Raw genomic sequence first — 22,487 nt, forward strand, 5'->3', positions numbered from 1 at the left:
TGCCATTTGTTGTTTTAAAATTATTAATTTAATTTTTTAGATAAATAATAGGAAAATAAAAAAAATATATATTACAGTTATAAAAAGTGTAAAAAACTGTTATAAAAAATGCGAAAAATCGTTATGTATTTCTATCAAAGATAACGGTTAAAACCGTTATAAAAAGTGCAAAAAACTGTTAACTATGATGGAAAAAAATATATATATATATCAATACATAACGGTAAAAACAATAATACATAACGGTAAGAACCGTTATGTATCACTTGTAAAGATAACAGATATTAACCGTTATGTATGAGCGCAGAATACCGTTATCTATACGACTATACATAACGGTAAAAACAATAATACATAACGGTAAGAACCGTTATGTATCACTTGTAAAGATAACGGATATTAACCGTTATGTATGAGCGCAGATACCGTTATCTATACGACTATACATAACGGTTTTTTTACCGTTATGTATGACTGTATCATAGATATCACCACTATACTTATCGGTTTTTTGGGGTCATAGATAACGGATTTTATCCGTTATCTATGAGCGTTTTTGTAGTAGTGAATAATTAAATCAATCGTTTTATCGTATATCTAGTTATTCTTTTAGTTCTGTAATGTAGCTGATTATATATACTTTATAGCTTGAACTTTTGGAGAATTTCAATTTATAGCCTTAACTTTGATATATTTTTGTTATTAGCCTGAATTTTTTATGAAAGTATTTAACTATGGTCACAATCATGTCGAAATTATGCAGAGTATGTTCTTTGTCAAAATTACACCTGAAGCGATGAGCAATTTTTACGAAATCAGAGTCTAATGTATTCTATATTAAGAAATATTTCCAATAATAGGTAATTCATTGTCAGTGAACCGCCAATATGATCGGAATCGTGCTTAAAAATTGATGGTGTTGCACTAATGTATACACGGTCTTAATCACCATGTGTACATTAGTTGTCTTCTTCTAAGGTAATGTTTATCTTTTTCAGTTTTTTTGGTTCAATTTAGAATGAGTAATATTTTCTCAATACATATATATATGACATGTTGGTTTTCAAATTATTGCAGAATGCTTGAACAACAAAAGGCTATTAAAAACCATGATTAATTCGGCGAAAAAACATATGGTTGTATATATTAATTAAGTTTCGAGTAAGATTTAACTTTTGATAATTATGGATTTGCGAAAGAATGATTATTCTTGAGGCATGGAGATGTCTTAGAAACAGATTGGCAACATGTGATAATTTGAGTAGAAGAAATGTTCAGATCAGCGTGGAGGAGAGATGGTGCAATGCATGTGTTTCTAGTGAGGAAACGACGGAACACCTGTTCCTCCATTGCTCGAAAGCAGCAGCGGTATGGGATCAGATCTTTCAATGGCTCGACATCAAAACGGCAAATCCGAGAGGTATCTTTCAACACTTCATTTCTTTCATCGCGGCTGGAAAAAAGAAGAGAGAAAGAAGACTGCTTAAAGCTTTGTGGGTGGAAATAGTGTGGTTGCTCTGGGAAAGCAGGAATGGTAGTCGTTTTCAGGACAAGGCTTGGGATATTGATAGACTTGTATTACAGATTAAGGGGAGACTTTGGAGTTGGAACGAGGCCTACAAAATCGTGGAGTTAGGAATTCCTTTTACTTCTTGGTGTTCCGAAGACTTTAAACTTGTTTTATTGTTTTGATTGGCATTCCTGATGCCTTGATCCATTTTCTTTCAATAAAAGTTTTACTTTACTGATAAAAAAAAAAAAAAAACATAGATCGCCCACAAGCTTTAATTAAAAAGTAAAAGGAGGTTGAGGCACGAATGCGTAACAAGTTTGGAATATAAGTATGAAAGAAGTGTAAAGATGATAAAGGCGAGTTTTTAATTATTTCATGCAACGAGCGTGCTTCAATTGTTGCGTCCACCGACTTTTTGGAGCACCATATATTCCATGATTATATATTGTATGATAGGCCATCTTATTTTATTCATTTATTTACGTATGTTTATGAGGTCGATTTAAAAAAATATATTAAAAAATCCAATCAACAGAATGCTTTGACAAAATTAAAGAATATTACTCCCTTCCCTTCGTCACAATTCAATAAATTATATTTTCTATGTAATCATTTTAAAATAAAAAATTAATACATGACAAATATTGTCACATAATTTATTATTTACAATAAATATTATTGTGACCCACACATAATTATCTCTCATTTTATTTAAAAAATAATATATTTAGTTCTCTCTTCTACTTTTTTGCCAAATATCCTCTAAAAAATTATTTTATCTCTTTTATTTTATTATAAATTATTCATATTTTTAATATTTGTGTCCAAACCTTGTGACCAGGGATGAATCCAATTTTTTTTTAGCATGGGGCACAAAATAACTCTAGCTTTTTATCTCTTTTATTCATATATCATTTAAAGTTGGAAACACATTCTTTATATTATCTTGTATGATTTGAATTATAATATATTTATCTACTCACTCCTCATAAGGTTTCCCTTAGGTACAAATGGGATGAGATCAAGTGTCCCACAATTTTATGTGTGTCACTGTGTCCCATTCTTATATCTATTATTTTAAAAATATTTTTTATAAAAATAATTTATTATGATACTATGAATTATATTTAATTTTTATTTTTAAAAATTAAATTTTTTAAAAAGTATATACCATGACTTTGAATTTATTAACCTATTATTAACTAATAAAAGTGAAATTAAATGATAAAAAATAATTATATACCCTAGATTGATGGAATAAACCCTGGTTAATAATCACAAAATTAAACTAAATCATATAAAGTTGAAATTGAAGAAAAAATATATAAGAAAATAAATAAAATTGAAAGTGGAACATAAAGTGTGGTACACTGAATCTCATTCCGGTACAAATGAGGTATAAGGTGGTAAATGAAGCTTATCTTTTTCTTATACTTCAAGGGCCATAAATATAAAACACATTTACAAAAATTACTACATAATAATCTAAGTCTTTTGGGGATTGAGATCAGTTTAAAGATTTACTTATTTATTATACTACGTTTTAATATTATATATATATATATATATATATATTTAATAATAAAAAAAAGTTGTGGGGGCATCGTCTCTACTTGTGACCTATTGAATTGAAATAAAGACAGTATATCATCACTATGTTTTAATTGAACACCTACACGCACTACAGCAGGTCTTGGGTGCGACGGTCGCACACCAATGTGACGGATCCGCCCCGACCCGCGTCCGATCCGACCCGCGCCCCAAACCCAAAATTCAAAATTCTAAATTATTATATTTGTTTATAATAATTGTTACTTTTAATAAGCATGAGATATACATTTGTTCGCACAAATGTATACTTATATAAATATAAGTATTTACCTTCATTTAATATAAATTATTATATTTTCTAAACCCTAAATTCTATAAACTAAACCCTAAATCCTGCAAACTAAACCCTAAACCTGAACATTAAACCCTAATAGGAGTATTTACTTTTAATAAGCATAAGATATACATTTGGTCGTACAAATGTATACTTATGTTAATATAAATATATATTTACCTTCATTCAATACGAAGCATAATACATATCAATAATTACTTTTTCTTACGATAATAATTATTTGATCAAATAATAATGCAATTATTTATGCTTATTAAAAGTAATCATTGTTATAATAAAAAGTAATATTTGATATGCAGAATTGTAATATTTCAAAAATATTATATTAATTGTAATTATTGTTGTAATAAAAATTAATTATTGTTATAATAAAAAGTAATTATTACTATTATAAAGAAAGATAATATTTTTAAAACATTAAAATTTTCACAATATTGATATTAACTACTTATATTAATATAAATATACATTTCTACGAACAAATGTATACATTATACTTATTAAAAGTAACAATTATTATAAACAAATGTAATAATTGAGAGTGTAGGTCAAATCCACGCAGATTAGGGTCCGAGTCAGAAGGTGGGTTTGGGGCGCGGGTCAACCCGTCGCACGCCGCACCCGATAAATTGCGCACGCACTAATATGTGAAAAATGTAGATTTAGGAACGGAGCTAACTATGAAATTTGGGAGGGCGGCTGGTCAATTTTGGGGCTTTAACTCAATAAAAACTAAATAGAATCGGCGTGTTAGACTTTTGTACGTATAAAACATTTTATTAATATGAAATATGTGAATTCTGGTATAACTCGCACCATTCATTATCTTTTTTTGTAAGCATATTAATGTTAATTACATTTTGTACTTTAATTTTTGGGTAAATTGTAAAAATAGTATGACCATTAAAATATTTTTTTTAAGTCAATATTTCAAAAATTAAAATTATAAATTGCATTTTACTTTAATTTTTGGGTGAATTGTATAAATAGTATGACATGTGTGACATGTGGCCAAATTTCTGACATTAAAAAAAATGAATTAGACCATTTTTCGTCACATGATCAGTTGTCAAAGAGTTGTAAATATGAAGATTGAAGAGTGTCAAATTTTCGACTAACTTATCTAAGGCTGCAAATTTTATTTACGATATTTGTATTTTTTTAAGAGGCCGTAATATTTTTGGAATATTTTAAAAGTCAGGCTAAATTTACAACTCGATCTAGTGTCCGCATTATTATTCATAGTATCACGCATGTTTGTAATTTCAATTCGATTTGAGGTTAATGTCGTTTTTTTAAGCTTAATGTATATACGCATTTTATATTTGTGTTCTAAACATTCTAAATGGATTCATATTATTGTCTCCATGATCGGATTCGGGCTCGTCTTGCCTGGCTATCTGCATGGCAATCGGAAAAAAAGAAAAGAAAAAAAAAAGAAAAAAGAGAGACTTTACATTTCAAAAAACAAATGTCACTTAATAGCCCAATGTATGCTCTTTTTATGTATATGTTCTATTTTGCTTTTATTTTATTTTTAACATATTTAATTAACTTTAATAAAATAAATTTAATTAGTTTTTCACTACACATTTAATCTCATTCACGTAAATTATTAAAAGAAACTTCATTCTTATTAAAAGAACAACCACCACATGTTCTTCGACTGCAGTCTGCCACCATTCTGTCCGATATATTAATCATCATACGACTCGGGACCATTGAACGCTCGAACTCAAACCTCTTTTCCATCACCAAAAGTTGTCACACTTCAAACCTCAATCCTCATAAGCATGTTGTCGCTGCTGCAGAACCTCGATCACCAAAAGCTCGTAGTCGTTGCACAGGAACACGAATGCTCAAATCATGCATTAATGCTTGAATAGACATCATTTTTAAAATCTAATAATCACTTTTTAAATGAATAGATATCATTTTTCATATGCTCCATTCGTCCACCAAGAGTGTAACACAATTACCGATTGAGCGTCCACAAAGAGTGAAACACTTTTCTTTATGGACATGACCTAACTTTCTTCTTTTAACTACAACCATTCATTTCTACTTAACACAAAACTACCAACTATTTTCTTAAAACTCGTGTCCATCAAAAGTTTATTCATTTCTAGTTAATACACAACTATCAACTATTTTCTTAAAACTCGTGTTCGCCAAAAGTTTACACTCTTGGTGGACGGATGGGGTATAACTTAGAGCATCCGCATCGCCTACACGATAGCGGCCTACTCGTGTAAGGCTCGCATCGTGTAAGGCGATGCAGCCGTCCCTTACACGAGGCCTACACATTAGCCCGTTATGCCGTTAAAAATAGACGCGTGTTTTAAACGCGCCATTAAAAAAATTCGAATTTTGAATTTGACTGCCTCAATTTCCGTGATTTGTTGACCGTTCAATTGTTTTTTCTTTCTTTTTTTCTCTTCTTTATCTTCTCTTTTTTTTCTTCTTCTTCTTCTTCATCTTCCTCACTTTCTTCCTTCACCTTCTTCATCTTCCTCACTTTTTCCTTTCTTCATCTCTCTACACCCTCCATGGATCCACACAACCCAAATTACTATGACCTAAATTGGTGCCCCGATCTATCCGATGACTATCATGCCGATTTGTCGGGATGTAACTTGGGGGATGCTCCTCCGATCCATTCGGCGAGGAGATGCCTTCGGCTGCCCATAATGCCGCCAAACCGAAGAAAGGTAGCCGGAGGAAGAAAATCGCCCACAAGATCTGGCATGATAGGCAGGCGCCGGTGGCGGAGGAGGATGACGGAGGAAAGACTGTCCGTCACACCTACACCCCGGAGGAGACGGACCTCATCGTCCAAATTTGGACGGAGGAGACAAACGACGCCATCTGTGGGACAAATCAGAAGGGGCACGAATATTGGAAGAGGATTATCGCCCTTGTCAACCCCCTCATCGACACCAACCTCAAGCACCGCCAGATTCAAGGGCACTGGACACGAGTGGCCCAAGATCATGTAGGCTATCATGTAACTCCAATGCATCCTTTTTACACCATGTGGTCCCCCTTCATAAAGTTGCTATCATATAACACCAATGTGGATGCTCTTAAGGACTAATGCATTTTAAATCTTCACTCTTTTAATTTGGACGGGGCCTGCGTGGTCCAATTTAAAAGGTAAGAGAATTGGTTTTTTTTTTTTTTTAGGCGAAAAGGTAAGAGAATATTAGTTATATGGTTAAAGAAACTTTAATTTTTTAGGTATCATTGAATTAGTCGTTGATTGCATTAAATAAATAACAAATGGAGGTAGACGTCCCCTTAAATTGAGATAATCGGCTGAGCAAATTTGAGCTAGCCGCACGGTTACGTCAAATATAAGGGGGCGACAATATAAAATTCGATACTGTTGGCATGTGAATTTTGGATAGTCATATATTGAATTCAAAACGTAGATAAAAAACAATTATTTTCCGTCATACATCATAGAATTTTGTTCAAAATGTGCAAATGTGTGCGATAGTGTAAGACTTTGCCTTCTAAGTACAAAATGATGTAAACATCAAAACTAATTTTATCATTTTCAACATAAATATAAGAGATTTATATATATATAAAAAAAGAGCATTTTAAAGTTAACTTAGTTAATGTGGACATTTTTAATTTTCATTTTGTCGTTTTATATGTCATTTTTTTAGTCATTTTAGATATAGGTTTTCTTACGAATTTGTGTATTTTAGAGGTAATTTTTCAAATTGTCGAGTCGACCTTAGTTGTTGTGCTTTTAATGATTTAGGTACTTGTCATTTGGAACGAAAGAAGCTTACAGTGAAAAGAGCAAAATTATGAAATTGAGTATAAATTTAAGAGAGTCACGATTGACCGATGAGCCGTAGTTGATTAAGGAAGCCCAACAAGAACAGAAGGATACATGAGCCGCGGATGATCAGTGAATCATAGCTGACTAAATGAAGTCCAACTATACAGGAAGTTGAGTGAGCGGCGGCTGACCTGAGATGTTTCTGACGAAATTTTGGCTTTCAAAAGAAGTCTTTAGTAGTTAAAATCACTATCTTTTCATTCCAACACTTATCATTTGACGTTTATGAAGCAAGAACTTTAGGAACTCCATACTTAATGATTTATCTTGATTTCTTTACGCATTTGGAACAGATTTCTACTTTAAAATGGTAAGAATTACTTTATTTCCTTTATTTGCTTTATTTTAATGGATTACTTTTCTCTTGCTTTAATTTTTGCTTCATGATGAATTAATTTCACAATCAAGGATTTAGAGAATCAATTGGGTCGTTGATTTGTTTGTGAATGATTGATGCACATATTCAATTCGATTGTTTTGATTATCAATTTAGCAATTGTTCACTGCTTTATTGTGTTTGCAGCGTGTGAGATCGAGAGAAGAACTCGTTGTTTGACCATGATTGTATTGGAATTAGACTTAATAAAAAATGTACAGTCTAATAATTGATTAATTCACATGATTTTATTAGCATAGATTCAAACTTGAATGTGAAAGCTATAGTTTGAATTACTATGTTAGGAGAATTTGTGTGAGCTTATTATTTATGCAGTATTTTCCACTGGGTCATCGATGTCCTGAGAAGATGACCCATCTTCCTAGAATCATTAATCAGTGAAACTTTTATTGTTATTTATTTTGAATTTATTTCTTATGATTAGGAACAATACTTGAACAATCTGATTAGGATGTTTAAAATATGTTTATTTTTTCGTGTGTGACATATAAATTGTTAGCCATGCTAAGAGCATCCACATTGGTCTTACTTGATAGGAGGGGATAAGGCTGTCAAACCTTGCGGGCCGGGCCAGCCCGACCCAACCCAGCTGGCCTAGGCAATTTTTTGAGCCGGGTAGGGCCAGGCCATAATTTCAGCAGGCCTCGAAAAATGAAGCCCAGTCCAGCCCTATACGGGCCGCCGGGCGGGTCGGGCCAAAAAATTGATAAATTAGTATATATATATATATATATATATATATATATATATATATATATATATATATATATAGGGTGTGGTTATAATGAGAACCACACTTATCGTGATAACATAAGAACCACTAAAATCAATGCATCTGCTATATAAATTAATGCATTCGCTATTAAATTTAATGCATCCGAAAATAATAAAAATTTTACTCCCTTCAGGATTCGAACCCAAGATCTGCATTCATCCACCAAGATGATGCATCCACCGTAGATCTTGATGATCGAATGGCTTAAAATGGTTCTCCGTTCTAATTTTATTTAGTGGTTCTTATTTGAACCTCTCCCTATATATATATATATATATATATATATATATATATATATATATATAGGAGAGGGCTAGAATAAAAACACTTTTTAAAATATAAATATAAACGTTTTTTAATGTACGAATTTTATCCAACAGGGTTACGAATTCATCCAACATGGTTACGAATTATGAAAAATAAATTTTTGCTACCTTTGGGATTCGAACCTAGGACCACGAATTCATCCAAAAGGGTTACGAATCAACCGTAGATCTTGATGATCTAAGGGCTGAAAATCATTTATATTTTATACACTTAAGTGTGTTTTTATTCTAGCCATCCCCAATATATATATATATATATATATATATATATATATATATATATATTTACTTCCAAAAATTAATAAATTAAATCAAATTTAAAGAAAAAAATTGAAGACAAATTCGATAAAACAAATAACAACCACCAAAATAATAATACAAAAATATTACTCCCTTTCAAGTCAAAATAAAGTAAAAGGACCACCAATTTGAAAGCTTAATCATGTTCGCAAGATGCTGAATTAGAAAAGAATATATTTTTATAATGATTAGTAGAGTAAGAGTCCAAGACTAGCAGATTAGGGAAATATAATTAAATGATACTTCCTCCGTCCGCCAAAAGTAGACCATTTTTACTATATTGGGCGTCCGCAAAGAGTAGACCACTTTCCTTTTATGGAAATGGTCCCACCACCCACTTTAATCTTTTATCCTTACAAACACTCTTTATTTACAAAAAAACCCACTTCAAATTCAATCTCAACCACACATCTCATAAAGTGGTGGGACCCTTTCTGCACTACATCAAAATCATCAACAATTTTATTAAATCCCGTGCCCAACCAAAGTAGTCTACTTTTGGCGGACGGAGAGAGTAATTTAAAAATCCTAATTGGCCAATTATTACTTATTAGACTTATTTTAGTTATTATATTAGAAAAAAAACGCCTATTTTCTATTAATTAACCGACCGGGCCAATTTGGCCTAAAAGTTTGGCGGACTTTTTGGCTTGCGGGCCGCGTAACCTGACGGGCTGCATGGGTCGGGACAGATAGGCCCGATTTTTTTTGGGCCTAAAAAATTCTAGCCCAGCCCAGTCAAAACTACGGGCGGGCGGGCCGGGCCTATTGGGCCGGGCCACTTTCGGCCCATTTTGACAGCTCTAGGAGGGGACCACAATGAGTAAGGAGACCACATTGAGATTACTTGATAGTCTACTTGATTTTTTTAGTTTTGATTTTTGTATTTTTTATTTAAATTTAATTGCATAAATTTAAATAGAACAATTTACTAAAATTTTAAATTATATTTAAAATCTTAAAAATTACATAAAAAACTAAAAACATAATTTAAAATTACTAAAATATAGCCTCCTTTTGCTTACTTGAATTCAGAGCCTCCTTTTGCTTACTAAAATATAGCCATATTTTGAAAGTAGGCAGAGAAGGAGAAACAAAAGTTGCTTACTTGAATTATTATTATTATTTTTTAAATAAATAGCGTGTGGATACGCGCCTTGTTCAAGAGAGATCAAGTAAGCATCGAGTTGAAGGGGGCTGCATTGGGCTACTTGATCTTGGAGCTACTCGAGTAGGGGGCAATCGAATCGCCTAATGCGGATGTTCTAAGTCTTCTTTGTGGATACGATTTGAGCAACCTATCACTCTACGATTGACCTCTTTCTTTTGCGAGCATTCTAGAGATACACTTTAAGTTGAATAATTTTCACTCAACAAATCGCGTCAACTAAGCAAAAAAGGTCCAAATTTAGAGTGCCACGTAAATAAATGAGTTCGAATTTCGATCGCAATGACATCATCTTAGAAAAATTATAAAAGTTAAGACTTAAATATTAAGAACACTTAATGTTAAAACTCAAAATAGAAACGTACACACCATAGACTAAAAAGTTATATTAATCCTTTCCATTTATACTCACTTTATTAAAATACTTTCTAATTTTATATGCCATGCTTCAGTTTTTTGATGCTATTCATTTTCCAATTTTGGCGCCATTATGAGCAATTAATTGGGTGCCAAATTCGAACCAAATACGCCACGCAAAAAATTGTTTCCAACAACTTTACAGATTCAGCTACTCACGAGGGAAACACAATAAATTCTACTAAACCTCATTCCAAAATGATGATCCTTGAATAGAAAAAATTAATTATATCCCACATAATGGAATTTAAAAAATAATCAATTTATGGTAGTGATTGCACATGAAAGAACGTGTAACATGGCCCATTCCAATCCCTAGATGAGAATCTTAAGATCAATTTGCAATAAAAGTCCAAAAGGCCACATTGAAATATGACCAAATTCATGAGTAGGTACGACGAAAACAGAACTAAAATCGAATTTTGTCAAACAAATTATTCAATTTTCTTTGAATAATTCATCAAAATAGCGTCACACACTCGAAACGAGGAATGGGAACAAGACAAAAACACTCCTATTCTATTTATGTGTGGCTTCGAAATATTAATACATACACCTTTTATTTTTCTATTTAATGATATACAAGCATTTGCACTTGTATAACACATAGAAAATATTATAACATATTTATATAATAGATACTAATTCAATTATTACATAAAAAATATAAATATAATAAAATATATATTTTATACATTTAAAATTATATATTTACACAAAATATATCAAATTAAAACTCTTTTGGTGATCTTTAATTTGATATGCACATCAAATATTATATAATTAGTTGAATTTCAAAATTTTGAAAAGATAAATAAAAACAAAAATAAAAATATTTGTTGCACTCCGTAAACCCATGTGTAATTAAAAAATGAATATATATATATATATATATATATATATATAAACTTTTAATTTTATTACAATCATAAAATTATCATTAGTTTTTAAATTAATTTCAATTAAAAATTGTCATTTTAATATAAAATAAATTTCATTTTTCAACAAATGCGTGACTATATTGGAACTAACCTTTTGACTTTCGGCTTGCTTGGGAAACTGTTTGGTTATCTTTTTTCTTGTTAATAAAAATAATAATAAGAAGCAATTTATTGTTAAGAAAAAAAAATGAGATAGAGAAGTACGGAATAAGCTGCTTACATGTAGTATTTTTTAAAGTTATTCTCATAGACTGTAGGGGTGAGCAAACCCAACTCGGACCCGCCGAACCCGCTCGGACGGACGGGTTCAATCCGAACCTGACCGGCCCATTGTATGTCATCGGTGCGGGTTGAGTCTATTTTTTAGGACGGAATATTTTTCGGGTCGGTTCGGGTTGAACCGGAACTGACCCGGTCTCTTATAAATTTAATATTTAATATTTATAATAATAATAATTAAAACTTAAATTAAATTTCTAACCCTACTTCACTACTTCACGTTTGGGGAGAGATAACTTCACAACTATTAAATTAATTAATAATAATATTAATTAAAACTCAAATTAATTTATATATTTAATATTTATAATAATATTAATATTTTATGTTTTAGATCTGAAAAATAGGTGCAAAAACTGGAAAAAAAGTAGGTTATCAGCGGGTCTGACCCGGACCGAACCGGACCCCTTGCTCGGGTTCGGTCAGGTCCCAGGTCGGCCCGCACGAATGTTTCGGTCCGGATCGGTCTATTTTTCTGAAATTTTCGGGTCTGCAAATCGGGCGGGTTGGTCCGAGTCCGACCCGCTGCACACCCCTATAATAGAAAGCAAACGCAAAAGCATCGTTTCCATATATATTTAGTTTCTCTAAAATTAGAAGAATAAAACAAATTCTCCATTCATCCCAATAGTAGCGTCTCATAACTTTTGAGCATGGAAATTAATAAATGTGTTAAAAACAAATTATTAGATTGTGCTCTATTTAGTATTGGAGCTTCTATTGCATTGCATTAGGGTGTGTTTGCTTTTTATGCTTCTAAATTGATATATAACAAAAATTTATGCCTTTAAATATCTCATTTTTTATCCCACATTTTACACAAAAGAGAAGTTCACAATTTTTCCTTCTTTATTTTCACTTCAAGGAGGGATAATATTATCACACCAAAATGGAGGGATAATATTATCCCTCCTTGAAGTAAAAATAAGGAAGAAAGATTGATGAATTTCTCTTTTGTGTAAAATGTGGGATAAAAAATGAAATATTTAAAGGTATAAATTTTTATTAATTATCCATTCTTTTCCCATCCATCAAAATGAACGCACCCTTAAGGTTTTAAAATTTTGTTTTATTACATTGATCGGCTCCCAAATGAAAATTTTATGTATTGATTTTTCAGACGAGTTATCAAAACTTTATTTCTTAGATTACCTATATTTAATGAAACTTGGATCTTACAATAGTTAAAGGTAATGCATTAAAATAAAGACAATAATATACGCATATTGATCTAATAATAAAGTAATTAAATTTAAGACAAAAAGTTTTATATTCGAATCCAATCGTAATACTATATACTTTTGAATTTTCTATTTATAGGATCAAAAAGCAGAAAAATAATGTGGTAATGGATATTTAAATAACTAGTTTATATATGCATTTATTAACATTCATGAACATATATTGATACGAAAACCAAAGATTTCATAAATTATTTCTACGTGCATACATTAATTACTTCATGAACGAGTGTCCTTAAAAAAGTCATGAGTTTGCAAATTAGAGTCCTCAACAATAGTAAATAAAAATATTAATTTCCTCTCCGTTAAAAATAACCCAATTAGTTATCACCATTTTTTAAAATTTATGTACATTCTTTATTTACTAAATATACATTAACTTTTTTTAAAATCCACGTATCTCTCCTTAGAAAGATATTTTATAGTGGAAGGGAGTATTATTTTTAAAAGGGTTAATTATCTATGAATGCATAATTATATTCAAATTTTGGTTTGTAACTATATTTTTTTTGGGAAAAAAAATATATTTTATTTTTTTTGAAATTTGATCTGACTCCAAAAGTTCGTTGTTCAATAATTTGATTATCTAAAATTTGTTGGGCAATTTAAAGATACCGTTGGAGATATCTTGATAATATCTTTATAATAATACTTATATTGTTGAGTTTTGGTCACAGAAAGTGGTCGGAAAAAAATAGAGTTTCTTTTTACTACTTTCGGTGACCAAAATTCAACAATTTAAGTATCATTAGAAAGATAATGTCAAGAATTTTTCAACGGTACCTTCGAATTGCCTATCGGAATTCAGACGATCAAGTTATTAGCTAACGAACTTTGGACTCAGATCAAATTCCAAAAAAATACTCCCTCCGCCCCATTTTAGTTGGCCTACTTTTCTTTTCGAGTTGTCCCACCCAACTTGAGTTGTTTCTTTTTTAAGTAATAGATTTTCACTATAATAGATATGAGTCCATATACTTTACACTATAATCTTACTCTTCTTAATAAACGTGTCGAAAAGAACTAGGTCAACTAAAATGAAACGGAGGGAGTAAAATTTTATATATTTTTTTGTCAAATATCAATATAATTAAAAATTAAAATTTAAATATAGTTCATGTATTTATAGGCAATTAGGCATTTTTAGAAGGGTTAATTGCATATAAATTACTGAACTTTTAATAAATTCTCATTTTGCACACAAACTTTATAATCTTTATTAAAATTATTCAACTATTATTTTTTTCTCATTTTGCATACTCACCTATTTTCATTGTGGTACTGGTGATATGATATAAATATACTTGTTTGAGATAAATATGTTTATGTGACATAAATATGACTGTGTGAAAAAATAGATTCGACATAATTGAATGAAAATGATGTTATTTTAGATCTAGAATTAGAAAAAAAAATGATCGAATATATAAAATAAAAAAAATTAATAATTAGAAAATTTTAATAAAATTTTAAAACTTATATACAAAATAAAAACATGTGGAAAGTTGAATAATTTACACGCACCTAACCATTTTTAGGAATACTAATAGAATTTTTTCTTTAGCGAAACAAATTAAGGTCCACAGCACCGCACCACAGGCTGCTACAAACAAAAAGGTTAACCCTAAAAGTACAGCGGGCCCCACCGATTGTATTCCTGGGCCCCGCAGTCAACTGGCATTCGAGGCCGAAAAGAAAATATATTGTTAAAGGGCCCGCAAAAATGGGCCCGCAGTCCCACGCTATTATCCTGTGCGACGCATACATGAGTTGTGGCGAATGCATCGACTGACACCTCAATTAGTAACCGTCGATTGTTTTAGTGGCGAAACGCTCTTTTGCGAAAACTCTCTCTCTCTCTATCCCTCTCATCATTAGCACTCTCACTCGATCCAGTGACACACATTTTTCTTCGCGGGATTTTCTCTCTCTCTCTATACGTATAGCTTTTCCTCAGTTGTATCTATATATTTCTATCTGCAGAGGAGCTCCTTTCTCTCTCTTCGTCGGCATCGAGGACTACGCTTACGCTTCCTTCAATTCTAAGAAGATTTCTTGCTTTTTCTCTGAGTAACTCCTATTCTCTGCAATTCCTTACTTTGCTTTCAGTGTAAGTTCATTTCTGCATTATTGCTTGCCGCAATTTTCGTTTTCTCTTCCTGCTCTTTTACTAGAAAAGGAATGTTGCCGTCGTCGAATGCGTTACTAGTCTCGCCGTTTTCTTGAGATTTTCTTGCTTTCGACTGCGCAGCTGGTTATAGTCCTGCTAGCCTACGGTTCTACCACTTGATTGGAGGTTTTTTTTTCTTTAGGTTCAAATTACTGAGGATATGAGAGCATTTTGTTGTTACTGAGCTGAAGATTGTTTGGATCTGTGGTTTGCCTGCTTGGGATGTGGATTGTTGGAGATTTTGCTAGCGAACTTTTGTAGACAGAACCGACATTTGGTTTTTTTTTTTTTTTTGGTTTAAGCTAGAGTTTTACAGATATAGTCAAACAGAGCGTACGTATTATGAATAGATTGTGAACATTTCCAAATATCTGAGGGTAAAAACACAGAGACTAAATTTGGGTTTTGTGAGACTGTACAACTGTTGTGACGCCGATTTGTTAAAGTAAGATTATAACTTAGAAGTTGGTAAATGAAGCTACAGCTCTCAGAATCAGACGCTATAATTTGTTTGCATCTTCACATAGTTTTAGATTTTACTTTTCCTGTGTAATTTCCAACAATTTAGATGTGAACGTTTAACCAGTTATACTTTTTTTCGGGTGTCTTTGCACTTGGATTTATTGAAAAATGTAATTTGGTTTCTGATTATGGTGGAATGAATCATGCTTGTTCCAAGTTTTACTTGTTTTGGCTGATTAATCTAATTATACTTCTCGCTTATACGTTCATTGATGAAAATTAATTTTGTGTTATTCTGTCAGAGGGAGCTAAAGTAAATCCAAGTAAATTAGTTTATTTGTTAGTTTATAGCCCATTTTTTCTGTCTATTTCTTTTGTTTTGAATACTTGCTACTTTTGTTAGTAGTGATGCTTTACCTCTTCTATCTGCATGTTTAAAGCATCTTTAAAGCCTTGGGGCCATTTTCTGGTCTAATTTATTTCTATGTTTGGCTTAGACACATTCTGAGAACTCGATTAGTAAAAGTGAAAAACGCTTAACGGGTGCACTTGAATCAATTAATCTTGTATTACTTGTCGCTGATTGCTACGTAATACATTTCGATACATTAGAATGTTTGGTAAATTACTGAAAAGTCAGTGTTGTTTCTGTTTTCAGGAGAAGATCAGACATCCTTAGAGCACTCAGATTGTTAGTTTCAATTTTAAGCTACTGCAGCTTTAGTTTCTGACTGCTGGAGTGAAGATGTAATGCACGAGCATCAAACCTGGTTCTAGAAGTGTAGAAACATCTACGGACATGGCACATGTTTTAGGACAGGAGAGGAGCTCAGGACCACGACAAAATGTGCATGCTGTTAGAGAGAAAACTCCATTGCCCTGGATAGAAAAGGCTATGCTGCTTCCGGGGAAGCACAGGGTTCGACATTCTTTTAGCCAGCCATACCATGATCGGGGATTTGATTTTACTGAGAATGTGAGTGCTGAGAAAGTCCAGTCTAGATCTTCAGGAAATGAGCGAAAGCCTCGGGTTGAAGGCAGGGCATGCGATGATAACGAACTTGTAAAGCACATGTCGAATTTACCTGGCTTTCTCCAGCATGTGGAGAAGGACAACACTGTCCAAGACAAGGCTCTAAATTTTGGTGTTCTTGACTGGACGCGTTTGGAGAAATGGAAGTACACCGAACGTATGCCTGGAAAACTTCCCAGGAAAGCTTCACCAACTAGGGATTCATTTGTTTCAGCAAGTGGATTACCTAAAATAAGTCTAAACTTGAAAAATCCCTCTTCACGCACTCGTTACCCCAGTTTGTCACATTCAGGCAAACAACCAGTTGCAGATGGTCCACATTTTAGTTCACCTCAGCAACAACAGCCTCCTCAGAGTTTATATGTCAAGTCATCAAAGGAAGAAAGAAATGGTAAATTCAAGAAGGAAGAAGAAATAAATGGTAAATACCAGAAGGAAGAAGAATACGTTGAGTATCTCAAACCTAAAGGAAAGGAAACATGCAACCAAAAATATCACATGGCAGAAAGTATCAGGATTGCGAGACAGCAAAACCATTTTCAGCAGATGGAGAAGTATTCTGACCAAATTTGTTCTGAAACAAGTGCATACAAGAGCAAGAGGAATCCTCAGAAAGAGATGATGTCAGAAAGGGAAGCTTCTTCTTCATCATCCAAGCAGAGGAAACAGAAGATTGCTCTTCCTCTTTCACCTAACAAAGTTAAAGCTCACGGGAAGGAGAGCGAGATGAGATTTGATGAAGTGAAAGTTACCTCTAAATGTCCCCCGGCAAAGCCACAAAATATTGTGCTTCTCGTTCCCAAAGATTTCCAAGAAAAAAGTTGCTCAGAAAATTCTCAGGTTACAGAATCCAGGACTTCCCTTGATGCACAATTATTAGCAGTGACAGGGAACAGATTGTCTGATTTCTGTTCTCCTCAGGAGCTGTATTCTGGAGGATACTCTGCTGATATTCCTCATTCTTGTCCTCTTCCATCAAGTGCCATGGAGCCGCATGACTTGTTAGCTTCTCATGCAACTGATGCAGATATTTGCCCAAAGGCAGATTCTACCACCTACACATCTGAAGCGAAATTTTCGAATATGATTGAAGAAACTATTAGGCCCTCAGCTTTTATTGAGGCTTCCAGTAGAAAACAAGCTGGCGATGGTGAACAGCCCACTGCCAAAGGAAGATCTCCCTCCCCTACACGTCGGTTCAGCTTTAACCTGGGAAGGATGGGCAGAAGTTTGAGCTTTAAGGAAAGCTCAGCAGTTCCACAGTTGAGTTCTACATATACTCCTGTAAAATCTGGCCCAGTGAGGTCTGTAGATGCCCATAGCATGGATAGCTTTGATAGGGATCAGGCAAATTCCAGTAGCAAAGCAAGGTCCAGCCCTTTAAGGAGATTGCTGGACCCATTGCTCAGGCATAAAACAGGCAGTGATGCTGTTCGGCCATTAAATGGAAGCTTACGCTCCGTGGCAGCCAGTCCCACAGGCATCAAAGGACCACCTCAAGATAGGAAGCCTGATGCATCAACTTTTCAGGCTCTTTTGCAACTCACTTTCAAGAATGGACTACCTTTCTTTAGACTAGTGGTGGAGAACAGGAAGGACATGCTAGCTGCTGCTGTGAAGAGATTGCCAACTTCTGAAAAGGTTGATCCTTGCATGATTTACTCGTTCTACTCCGTTCATGAGATTAAGAAAAAGAGCATGAACTGGATTAGTCATGGGTCAAAGAGTAAAACTTGTAGCCTTGGCTATAGTATAATTGGTCAGATGAAGATTTCAAACATTTATCATCTGAAAGCAAACAGAGGGGATACTGGTGAATGTGATGCAAGGGAATGCGTCCTGTACGGTGTTGATCCAGGGGAGGTAGACAAGCAGATGCTTGCATTTGTACCTAACAAGGAGATTGCAGCGATTGTAGTGAAAGACTCTAGCAAAAGGGTGGATGGTGGAGAGTTTATAGATAAGAACCAACGGTACGAAGGGAGGAATTTTCCACGGCTTGTGTCCCCAGCAACATCAGAAAGCCAGGAAAAAGCAAACTCTAATGGCACAGTAGTCATCCTTCCTGGCGCAGTTCACGGTCTACCTATCAAAGGCGCACCTTCCTCATTAATTAATCGATGGAGATCTGGCGGATCGTGTGATTGTGGAGGATGGGACGTCGGCTGCAAGCTGCGGGTACTTGCTGACAGCAGAAAAAGCAGCAACAGCATTCAGGAATCGACAACATCTAGCTCTGTTGATCACGTTAATCTTTTCATGCAGGTACTCGTGATACTTCACGATATTAACCCCTTGGACATTGGTCTTGGTAAACTAACCATTCTAATGGTTTTTACAGGGTGGAGAGCAGAAGGGCAGGCCTGTTTTCAGCTTGAAACCATTCAGCGATGAGTTCTACTCTATCGAAATGGATCCATCGATTTCTCTGTTGGAGGCGTTTGCCACGAGTGTAGCGTATCTGACTAGCCGGAAAATCCCTGAAATTATAGATGGCAAAGGTGAGTCAGAAGCAGAACATGTTCCAGGAGCTGATAATAGAAGGAAAACGGCATCGACATCGTTTAAAGAACAAATCCCTGCAAAGTACGTTACGTGCCCGCCCTTGTCTCCAGTTGGAAGGATTTAGGAATGGAGATTTTGTTTTTGAAGTTGTTAGGGCCACCATCTGTATCTCGAAGAGAGAGAGTATGTTGGCATTATCGTTTGGTTTATATCAGTTTAGATTGGAGGAGGAAAACGGTGATGACTAATATTGTAAAGCTATCTGCTGATGCAGAAAACATATATCACACTCTGTAAATTTTGTTTATCAACTCATCTTAATAAGTCAAGTCTTATTCTGCTGCTGCTGCTGTGCATTTCTTCAATCTGAATGTGTGTGTGATATATATATATATATATATAGGGATTGTATATATACTAGTATTGAGCACCAAGTAAAAATAAAAGTCAAAAGCCAGCAAAAAGACTCTCGGACCCTTACAAATATTACAGTAAAGGTATTTAAGTCGTACAACAAATCTCCCTCACAAAACCAGTATTTAAGGTCTTACAATCTCTCAAAAAAAGTGGTTTTGGTGTTTTTACAGTCTGTTTCAAAGATCAACATACGAGGCATGGTGAATGCATATAAACCACCGACCATCAACCTTCTCAAAAACATTCGACGCAAAATGCCTTCCCCAGCTACTGCCCTTGGTCTTTACCATCTCGATGCAGGTAACGTACCCGACGTCGCCTCTCACGTGGACCTGAACGTCCTTGATCTCAATCTCGAGGGGGAATTCGTAGTCCGCCCAAACAAATTCCCAGCTCCCCATCACAAGGTCATAACCAGATATCCCGCTCACACCGGGGTGCACGACACACACATGATTGCCCTTCGACCACAAAGCTTGCATGGAGGCTAAATCCCCATTCCTAAACGAGTTGTAAAATCTGGCGTTTGCTGCTAACACTGATGCCTTGCTATCCTCCTGGAGAAGCCGAAGGCTATCCCTGATCTTTGCCGCTTGGGCATAGTTCTCTTCTTCTATAGCAAGCTGCAACTCTCGCTCTAACGTTTGCTCGTTCAGCAAGATGCTTTCACCGCTCATTGTTCCACCGGACTCTTCTCTTGTGACTTGGCACGATACCAACAACCGTGATCTTGATCCTTGCACCAAATGTACTGCTCTGAAGAGGGAAAGAATTAAGATATCTTATCACAAAATTGAACCAGATTCACAATTTCATCAATACAACACAATTAATTAGGTAAACTCATTCACACTACAGCTTATAGAAAAAGCCCAATTCTCATCACAACAATGCGATTACAAATAGCAATAATAATAATAATAGTATACCGTGAAGTTCGACCACTGGAAATAGGTTGAAATTTAGGTTCTACACCAGCATTTCCACCCAAAACCACATTGTTTAGCCTGTGAGGACGAGCACGAAGACTGTTTGTGCAGAATCCAGGTAAATGCCTATGTTCTCTGCAATCCAACAGTACCTACAGTCATAATAATCATGTACATGAAACTATCAGAACAAATTAGGAAGCTCAGATTCTTCAATCTACTATAACAAAACCATGTCATTGATATCTCGCCGCATTTGAATAGCCAAAATGAAAAAGCCTAATTCGAGCATTATAATATGAAGTTCCACATTGAACTCAATTGCTAATCTCCAAATATCGAATTTGTCATACACCAACACCTTCAACTGTGAATTGCAATACAATCCAAATCCGTCAACACCCCCATCCCATACCAGAAACAAACAAACGAAAAGGAAAATGAAACAACTACTCAAATCGGGGAAAAAATAATCGCGATAAAAAAATATAAAAATAACTACTCACAGCATCTTTTGCATCCCTGAATAAACTAGCTCGGTTCAGCTGGGGCTTGAAATACATCGCGGAAAAATTTGACGCCTCCATGGCAGCAAAGATCTCGCCAGCTGCCGAGAAGAGAGAAAATTAAACGAGTGATTATTACAGAACGAAACACCGAGGAATGCATAGCGGAAGCATGATTTCTAGAGGGAAAAATCCCGGTGGAATTGATAAGGAGGAATTTGGACTTACTCGTTGACTGGTAGGAGAGAAAACGAGAGATGGATTGATGATGAACAAGAACAATTAGGGAGTAGCTGCATAAACCGCGCTTGAAATGAAAACTCGACCGTTGGATTGGACGGAGTTCTTAATCCGGGCTGTCATAGTGGGCTTAATAATGGGCTTCATTTCGATTCGGGCCTCGATCAAATAAGCCCCCCCTATTATTGAAATCTGGGGTGTTGAATAGAAGCAGGTGCTGTTATAGTTTTTCATGTTTTCGAAATTTATTAATTTATCAGTAATGCCTTATGTGCGATGAGTAGGGGTGTAATCGAATCGAATAGTGGTGTGCTCAAGTTTGGTTTGTTAAGTATCGAATCGAATCCCGAACTTCACTTACCGAATACTTTGAGGCTCACGAGCCTATACGAACTTTCTAAATTTATATTTATATTCAAAATATTGATTATTTTATTTTAAAATAAATTATTTTATTTAAAATAATAAATAAATTAATTATTTTCTTATAACAAATAAAATTAATTAGAGATTTAATACAATTATTATTAATTTTAGTGGATAAATATAAGTTATGTCTACTAATAATTTATATTTTTCAAGCTGAATCACTTGACGAACATATTCACGAGCTAACGAGCCGAATACTACTAAGCTTAAGTTTGGTTTGTTTATTTTACGAGCTTTTCTAAATGAACTCGAACGAGCTTTTTTCGAGCCGAGCTCCGAATAGTTCGCGAGCGGCTTGGTTTGTTTACAGCCCTAGCGATGACAAATAAGACGTGCTAAGCAGGCTCCTTTCTGATGCTTCGAACCTTGATATATCTATAGGATGAAGATGTTTCAGACTCTTCACTTCCCGTCTCATCTTCGCCTCGACTCCTTTCACTTATCTTGGCGTACCCATTTTTTTTGGTAGAATCACATCTTCTAAAATGATCAATATTCAGGATCGTATCACTGCCTCTTTTCCTAAATGGCAGGGTCTCCAACTCTCTTTGGCCGGGTGCTTCTGTTTGGTTCTTCGATCATCCACAACACTGCCACTCACAGCTTGCTCATATATAATGGCCTGCAAAGCTCATGCATGACTTAGATTGTGCTTGTCGTTCATTTATTTGTAC

At 34.2% G+C, this 22,487-nt stretch overlaps 2 protein-coding genes across 6 annotated transcripts; one reads left to right on the forward strand and one right to left on the reverse strand.

The window, feature by feature from the left end:
* The first annotated feature begins 14,907 nt into the window (after window positions 1-14,907).
* LOC130996765 (uncharacterized) lies at window positions 14,908-19,636 on the forward strand. 4 transcript variants are annotated; one of them, XM_057922061.1, is made up of 3 exons: window positions 14,908-15,232; window positions 16,413-19,052; window positions 19,129-19,636. In XM_057922061.1, exons 2-3 carry the CDS (start codon window positions 16,554-16,556, stop codon window positions 19,414-19,416), a joined length of 2,787 nt encoding a protein of 928 aa, XP_057778044.1. In that variant the 5' UTR covers window positions 14,908-15,232; window positions 16,413-16,553; the 3' UTR covers window positions 19,417-19,636. The 4 variants fall into 4 exon arrangements, with proteins under 4 accessions (XP_057778044.1, XP_057778041.1, XP_057778043.1 ...); XM_057922058.1 differs by having other exon boundaries at window positions 14,985-15,232; window positions 15,435-19,052; XM_057922060.1 differs by having other exon boundaries at window positions 14,985-15,192.
* A 79-nt stretch (window positions 19,637-19,715) lies between these two features.
* On the reverse strand, window positions 19,716-21,534 carry LOC130996774 (uncharacterized). 2 transcript variants are annotated; one of them, XM_057922075.1, is made up of 4 exons: window positions 21,373-21,534; window positions 21,145-21,245; window positions 20,639-20,790; window positions 19,716-20,465 (listed from the first exon to the last, which is right to left on the reverse strand). In XM_057922075.1, exons 2-4 carry the CDS (start codon window positions 21,223-21,225, stop codon window positions 19,886-19,888), a joined length of 813 nt encoding a protein of 270 aa, XP_057778058.1. In that variant the 5' UTR covers window positions 21,226-21,245; window positions 21,373-21,534; the 3' UTR covers window positions 19,716-19,885. The 2 variants fall into 2 exon arrangements, with proteins under 2 accessions (XP_057778058.1, XP_057778059.1); XM_057922076.1 differs by lacking the exon at window positions 21,373-21,534 and having other exon boundaries at window positions 21,145-21,366.
* Between the last annotated feature and the right edge of the window lie 953 nt (window positions 21,535-22,487).

Source organism: Salvia miltiorrhiza, chromosome 8 (assembly GCF_028751815.1).
Source record: "Salvia miltiorrhiza cultivar Shanhuang (shh) chromosome 8, IMPLAD_Smil_shh, whole genome shotgun sequence".
Taxonomy (NCBI): Eukaryota; Viridiplantae; Streptophyta; class Magnoliopsida; order Lamiales; family Lamiaceae; genus Salvia; species Salvia miltiorrhiza.

Bases quoted from the DNA above. Each gene is read 5' to 3' on its own strand.
- LOC130996765 (XM_057922061.1), top strand. From the start codon at position 16,554: ATGGCACATGTTTTAGGACAGGAGAGGAGCTCAGGACCACGACAAAAT. The intron at 19,053-19,128 runs GTACTCGTGATA...TGGTTTTTACAG, and splicing joins ACGTTAATCTTTTCATGCAG to GGTGGAGAGCAGAAGGGCAG.
- LOC130996774 (XM_057922075.1), bottom strand. From the start codon at position 21,225: ATGGAGGCGTCAAATTTTTCCGCGATGTATTTCAAGCCCCAGCTGAAC. The intron at 20,791-21,144 runs GTGAGTAGTTAT...TTATGACTGTAG, and splicing joins TCAGGGATGCAAAAGATGCT to GTACTGTTGGATTGCAGAGA. The intron at 20,466-20,638 runs GTATACTATTAT...TTCCCTCTTCAG, and splicing joins TCCAGTGGTCGAACTTCACG to AGCAGTACATTTGGTGCAAG.